The following is a 7500-nucleotide window of genomic DNA, read 5'->3' on the forward strand; positions in this document are numbered from 1 at the left end:
AGAAGAGACAAAAATACATGATTACACCATAAATTTACAATACAGCAAAACATCTGCCTTATAGCGCTTCGTGATTAACAGAGGCCAATTAGAAGCCCTTTTCGCTGTAACCATACTTAAACTGGCTTTGGATCACTTCGCTCACTGTAGTTAAGCATGCATGACACAAGACAAATTGTCTGGTGTCTTGAACTAACCAATAAAATTTTGTATTATTTTGGACTACAGATGAAATTTTGATCAATGTGAATTATGGGCAAAAAAAATGAAAATAAATATCCAAAATTGCTTCTTTTTCCATAGTTTTTATCTTCCTGATATAACATTTTGAAGATTTTTTTCCCATTCAGAAAAGTTCCCATTCATTTTTATTCATCTGTTATATATAGCCTTTTGCTCAATACCAAGATGATCCAGTATAATGACACTTGGATTTTGCTACATTCTCAGTGTTACATTACATATGTTTAATTGAATCCTCAACATTCCACATCGTAAGTAAAACTGGTCAAATTTGGTATGCACTGAAGAAACATGAACCAGGACTTCCAGAAAATGTTATGCACGATAACCCTAGCTCACAGTAGTACCTTGAGTAGTCTGAAGGCAGTCATCCAGCAGGTCCGGCTCTGCTCGTCCTCAGCACACAGCATCTTCAGTTCTTTACAGTCACTTCTCACTTTACTGGGCTGTCAACCAAGCAGCAGACACAGTGGGAGATCAGATTAATGAGCAAACACGGCCATCGCTGAAAGGTACAGAGACACGTTCAAGCCATTTGCGAAGCTAGACCAAGACACTAATGAACCGGTGGACATGTGGTGCTGCAGAGCCTCTAATCTTCCATCATTTTATCACAGTTGCAACATTACAAGGTTAATGACGGGGTATTTGGTGATGCCCTATTAGCATTTATGGGGCTCATTTATCTTTCATTATGGCAAGGTCATTAGTATTAATAAAAACACACACACACTAGTAGTTGACTAAAGAAATTCTTGGCCAACTACAGACATGCCCTATGCACTGATTAGTCGAGTAAAGGTGGGCATGGCCTGGTGGTATGAACAGAAGTTCTCAGAATTATTACAGCTTAGGATACAGATAAGGACGAGTAATCAGCATCTGTAAATCAAACAGCTAATTAAATTACACCAGCTAACTCATTCCAGGCTTTCTCTTTTCTGCTGTGATTTATATGAATCCTTAATTTCAAAATAAAAAGTTGGTTGCTGGTGCCATTTTTTATTAATTGACCACATGACTAAGGGACTACAGCCCTAAAAAACATTTCCGACTGATTAATGCATTGGTATCACTGACTTCACAGCAGAGTAGTCACCGGTCATAGAGCTAAAATCCCTGACCCTAGCCGCACAGTCACCCCACTGACAGCCTGCATGCTGGAGACACACAGAGGTGAGAAGGTTAGGCAAACTAGATTTGCTGTACCATCCAGGCTTATCCTAGTGAGCTTATCCCCGATCAGCAGGTGACCCACCACAGATAACTGCTGGCCTGGGTCCCATAGTGCTGAGTGTGAGTTAAGAGCCCCCACTGGGTCGTTTTAACCACATGGCTTTGGTGGACACCTGTTACAAAGTGCTTTTGCCAGAGATGAGGTAACATCACATATGTGGTTTGTAAGAGAGCTCATGTATAGCCCATTACAATTTTCTTTATTACTTGAGCTACAGTGACTAGAGTTTTAAATGTATTAATTTGTGCCATGCCATAGTTGGTATCTCCCCTTATGGCCTTTGTTAATAAAAAAATATATTATTCACGATATTTAGCAAATAAGATACAGACTACAAAGCAGAGCTGGAATTGCACTGCCAACCTGTTGGCCAGTGGATCCTACCACTACTGTATACCAATGATGTTTATGTCTACCAACTGAGCTACTGTCGCCCCTACACAGTAACTCAGGTAAATACTCATGGTCAGAAATTGACTTTCTGGTTCTTGATGAGCAAGATTTCAAAAGTTGGGGCATCCATCTATTCACATCCATTTCCAGTGATTGGTTGAGTTTAGCTTTGCAACAAGTAACAAGCTCTATGTTGATACTTGTCAGCAATACGAGGACTCCCAAAATGACAACTGAATCACATTCATACAAAATTGTGCTTTGCTCTACTATTAAAGCATTTTGTTATTTAGCTAGCCATGATAAACATTATTGCTATGACTGGATAAATTGCTCTTGGTCCAATCTGTTGCAAATACTAGTAAAGCTCAAACAGTACAGCAGAGGGTACAGTGGTTCTTATCAAATGTCACTTAGCACAATGTTTTGGGATGGATCCAAATCACTGTAGTGATCAAGGATGCTTTTAGTTTAAGCATTGTGACCTTTATAAGTATCACATCACAACAAAAACTTAATCTTTGCTCTAATAAAAAGTGGCTATACTAAATTTTTTTCATGTAAATGTATTTTTGGTCCAGTACAGATACAAAATGAGACTTTTGCGTGTTGTTTGCAAACAAATATGTCACACTGGTGCACTGTTTGCATGCTAGTTGTTGCTTAGACCACAGCAAACATTAGCTTTGTATTTGATGTAAAAACAAAAAACAAAAAAAAAGAAAATCAGGTAAAGTGCCCTTAACAGGACTCTCTATAGTTAACATACAACAGCCAGTTGTTTTTACCTTGATGCAGAACTGGTACTCTGTGGGAGCATTGTGGAGTTTTCGTCCCGTGATGGTGGAGAAGATGTTACTTTCATCTAAATCAGACAGTAGCTGCAAATGCCTTGGTTCCTATTAGTTTGACAGAGGCACAGGTTAGACGTATGCACAAAATGACTAAACCAGCTCCACAAAATAAGCAGTGAATCTGTACCTTGGATGTTCCTTTTGTGGAGTAATAAAGCCCAGAGCGCCGCAGGAACATGTAGAGCTTCTTCCAGGACTTACGGCCCGGCTCCTTCACATATAAATAGCCTTGGATTTCCGGACAGCTGCTAGAGTTTAGAAAATTCTGTAAGAAGAAAATGTAACAAACTGTAGCCAGGCATTGAAAAGTAATTATGTTAACATTTACAACATGAATTTAAAAATATAATACTTGGCTTTGTAATTGACGAGCTAACCACATATGCTAAAATAAAACTTAATTCTTTTAACAGTAGGATTCTGACACAATGATGATACAATACCAAAAAAACTAAACTAATTGCCTAGGCTGTTTATGCCTAGAACAACTTAAACAGACTGTGGAAGCTCTGCAAAGGCTAAAAGCTCAAATGATGAAATCGATCAGATGTGAAGCATCACTTATCGCTATAACTTAAATAGCACAAAACAAGTAGAAGCATTGTAAAAGCCACCTTTAAGCAGTCTTAGTCATATCATTTTAGTTTTTTTTGCAAATGTTTTCTTTTATATTGTGATAAACATGTTTGAATATGTGAAAAATTCTCAATTCAGAAATGCCTGATTAATGAATGTAATGATTATGAATGTAAATTAAGCTCTTGCATATTTCTTGCACTATCACTGTCTCACCTGAAGAAGCTGTGACTGAGGGATTGAGCCATCAGATTCCTGACACCAAGCCACCATCTGCTCAGGAAAGAAGTTCTGCAAAGAGAGAAAGCTACAATTAGTCTCTCAAAAGCCCTTGCGTTAATACATGAGCAGCGTGGAGTGCTTGTCTGCAGAGCCCACCTCTCCTTCTCCCTGTCACTGAGAACAAGCTCTCGGCTCAAAGACAAAGTGAGAGGGGGCACTCCAAGCCTGGAAGTAGATGCAGCATGATCTCACCCGCTGATGTAATCCCCTTTAGCGAGCGTTGCTACTCTTAGTGTGATTGACAGGCCACGGCCAGCGCTTTGGTGTTTTACTGTGCTCATTACTACAGAGCTGAGGTCACCTGCTGGCTCTGACATTCACCTAAATCACCGCTGCAATAATGTCACTGCATACCCAGCAGGCCGCGCTGGAGTCCACATCAGCAAAAGGTGCCATGCAAAGGACCGGATGCTGACTTGCCACTTCATTTATTTTACTTGCAAAATAAGGGTATATGTGCATAAAAATGTGTTATTTTATCCAGCAGGTAGATGGATTCATATTGCTTTTCAATAGGTCTATTATGCAATGGAAACATGACTTGCCTGTAATTACTGGTAATAAACACATAAGCCTTGAATCACTTTTCTTTGTGTACCCAAAAATATTAGAAGGTAAAGGGGCCAAGCGTGCCTTGGGGGTATGAGGGCTGCGTGCTAAAAGCCAGCAGTCACAGAAAGGTCAATTGAGGGATGCAAGTGACTCACCAGGGGGTTCCTGAAGAATTCATATTTGGCATAATTCTTCCTGAAGAGGAATTTACTGTCGCTGCTCATGGAGGACTGAACATGAACCACCAGTTCATGGTCCTCCAAACACCTCTCTGCAACACACACACACTTAAGTTGTTTCTCATTGTGATAGAATCAGATCACATATTTAAAACATTACTTTTAAAGGATGTTTTCGATGATCTGCAAGTAGCCCCCTCACAAATATCTTTAGCTATCCATCCATTCTATTCTTATTTATATTTCCTAAAAACATATTCTGAAAGCTATTGAAATATTGTCTATCTGCATTGTGAACAAACACACTAACAAAACATTTAGTAATACTTTCAGTTTGCAGAAGGAAGTGGCCAATATGTGGATAAAGTAATAATAATCTAAAAACTCTGAATACACTGAACAACTACAAATTGTCCAAGTCAAATGTCCTCACTTATAGACTGCATTCATTTAAATCAGAACTGACTTACTGTATCGTTATATACAATGACACAGCAAGAAAAACTGTTGCCAGGAGACAAGCAAGGGACTAAAAGGTTAAACAAGGAGGGGTTGTGAACAGAAGAAGCACAGTGAGGCAGGCGGGGGGTGCGGAGTGAGTGTGGGGAGGAGGAGGAGGAGGTGGTGGGCATTGCAGGAAGATGATGTCATATATTTAGGCTGATTGCTGAGAGCAGTGCAGCCATAAGCAAAGTACAAGCCACGGGCACACTGCCACACATTAAGAGCTCATGCTGAGCTAGTGAGCCAGTGTGCTGTATCAATGTATGTATAACAGAGGCCAGGTCTCCTTTTTTCATCAGCGGAGGAGGAGAAATGATGTCAAAGAGGTGACTAGAAACTGATAGTGACAGGATGTTCTAGTTCACTACTGATAACACCTAGTCCCTGTACTAACCCACCACCATCGATATAATAGCCGGATCCTTGGATTTGTAGTTAGAGTCAGTTCTTCTTTTAGAGTGTGTAAGCCAGCCTGTTTCTTTAAATAAAAGCACACATATTCACATCTAACTGCAGCTGTAAACTTTATCTGTTAAGTGGTTAGGGCAAATAAAAAGTGTTCTGGCTGGGTAGAAATGCCTGTGCTCCCCTTTTAAGACATTGCATGTGTGCTGTGTGCACAAAGTGGCTGCAAGCGGGGGAATTTCCTGTGGAAGGGTTAAGGTAAGATTGATTGGCTGAGGAAGCTAGGGGCTCGTCCGAAGCACACCCCCCATTGGCTCCTTGCAGTTCTGGTATGACGCTTTAGTCCAGGCCTCTCTCTCCTAACTCTGCCTCCCCCCACCCTTCACCCCTCCAGTCCACACCCCTCCTTCTCTCTCTCCATCTCCGTCTGTCGTCCGCTCGCCCCTCACTAGCCTTGCGTTTTCCCTCCCAGCGCCGCTCCTAAACTCACATTCCATCTCTCCTGTGCACTTTTTTCCAGAAACACAGATCAAGCACCACCAAAGCACAAAGCCATCCCTTGAATCTAAAAATAAAACTTTTGAGAGTAGGAAAGCCTTACCAAAAATGATAAAAGGATATAAGACAGAAGTGAAATAGCTTAGAACTTTTTTCTCTCTCTGTAAGCTGTGAATTATTGTGAGGTATGTGAGTAGTACATGGAAAATGCCTATTCTGGCGAGCGCCACACCTCCCTGCCAAGTCGTATAGAAGGCGTACAAGGACCAGTGCCATGCTCAAGTGCACATACATACTGAGCTACACATAGGAGTATCTCCACCCATGTAGAAACAACACACAAAAGAACCATAGACAGAGATGTACAGAGGAACCCAGAGCACACCTGCTACTGTTGTAAGAGTTCTAGTGCAAATAAAATCACCAGACATTGAGCAAATCTTATTAAAACATCATCACATTTTACATTATGTTACTAAAAAAAATGTGACACATAGTATAAAAGCCAAATATGCTACTTTAAAACTTCCAATGATAACAAAAGTCCTTACCGAGTCCAAGGATGGGATGGTGCTCCACTAGCGTCCATGCATTGTCGTCCACACAGTGGCTCTTGTAGACCAGGAGCTGACAGACATCCCGGGCCATCATGTCCGCTGGAATCTCTAAAACTTTACCGGCCCCATCTTCGCTCCACACCTTCACGATCTACAAAAAAGCATACAACATAACAAACTGGTCAACAGTGCACCACATAGCTGCATTGGTAACATCAATTCTAAAACTGTGATAAGGTGAGATGCATCTGTGTATCAGAATGAATTACCTCCATGACTGAATTCTCTGTCAGGTCCTCCCTAAAAAGTGCACTTCACATTCTAGTGTCAGTCCAACATGAGATCAGCTTAAAAAATGGAGGATGACGTTCAGGAAAGGTTGGCCGTCCCCTGCTTTCCCAGTTCAACTCTTTGTCCACAGTTCAATCACACTTAGAATAATAGAAAGTACATGTTCATATCCATAAAACCCCCATCCTATATTGAATCAAAAATCCACAAAGCATAAAAAGGCTGTGAACATGGGAGAGAACTGCAATGGATGCACACATGTTGCATTGAAATGTCACCCGTTAGAAGCAGTACACAAGTCTGGTTCAAAGGCACAGTACCTCCCATTGTCGCGCCATTTTGAACCATTTCTGCCAAGTGCCCAAAGCGATATTTAAGCTGGGTGTAATTTTGCCTTCTCTGAATGCATTCTCCTCATCGAGCCACAGACCAGCTGCTTCACAGCACCTAAGTCCTCAATGTACAGTAGACAGGTCCAAAATGAGCAAATGACTGTTATAACACACATTAAACCAGAATAATTGCTTTTTCATAAATCGAAAAACGGCATATGTGACTTCCAAGTGTATGCGCAACTCTATTCCCCCAAACCCACACACCTAGCAAATCCTGTCCCTGTACACAGCAGGGAATCTGAAGAAAATTCTGCTGCCCTGCACTCTACACAATACCAGCAAGGAACAACTATTGGAAATTATATGAAACACCACAAAGCTGACCCAAAGCAAAAAGCCAGAGAAATTGTGTCAAAGAGAAAAGAAACACAGGCCAAAAAAAAGAAGATGCAACGGTGGCCTAGAAATGACACAAAAGACCAAAAGCACAGCCAAAAGACAGACTTCGTCCAAAAACAGCGTCACAGAGCCGAGTGCCCCTGCAAATCCAGAAGACAGCCTCCTTTTTACCCCTACACGCCCCCCCGGTTAACT

At 41.1% G+C, this 7500-nt stretch overlaps 1 protein-coding gene across 1 annotated transcript in view; it reads right to left on the bottom strand.

Moving 5' to 3' along the window:
• LOC110167175 (growth factor receptor-bound protein 10-like) overlaps window positions 1–6751 on the bottom strand; it is a 14302-nt gene extending 7551 nt beyond the window's left edge. Inside the window, exons 1-7 of the mRNA XM_055157359.1 lie at window positions 6550–6751; window positions 6275–6431; window positions 4293–4408; window positions 3520–3594; window positions 2855–2992; window positions 2662–2772; window positions 591–689 (exon numbers count right to left, since the gene is read on the bottom strand). Of these exons, the coding sequence (XP_055013334.1) occupies window positions 591–689; window positions 2662–2772; window positions 2855–2992; window positions 3520–3594; window positions 4293–4408; window positions 6275–6431; window positions 6550–6555 (702 nt within the window). The 5' untranslated portion in view covers window positions 6556–6751. The remainder of the gene's footprint in view (window positions 1–590; window positions 690–2661; window positions 2773–2854; window positions 2993–3519; window positions 3595–4292; window positions 4409–6274; window positions 6432–6549) is intronic.
• Between the last annotated feature and the right edge of the window lie 749 nt (window positions 6752–7500).

The sequence above is a fragment of the Boleophthalmus pectinirostris genome, unplaced genomic scaffold, assembly GCF_026225935.1.
Source record: "Boleophthalmus pectinirostris isolate CB_2022bp ecotype Guang Dong unplaced genomic scaffold, ASM2622593v1 HiC_scaffold_21, whole genome shotgun sequence".
Lineage (NCBI taxonomy): Eukaryota > Metazoa > Chordata > Actinopteri > Gobiiformes > Gobiidae > Boleophthalmus > Boleophthalmus pectinirostris.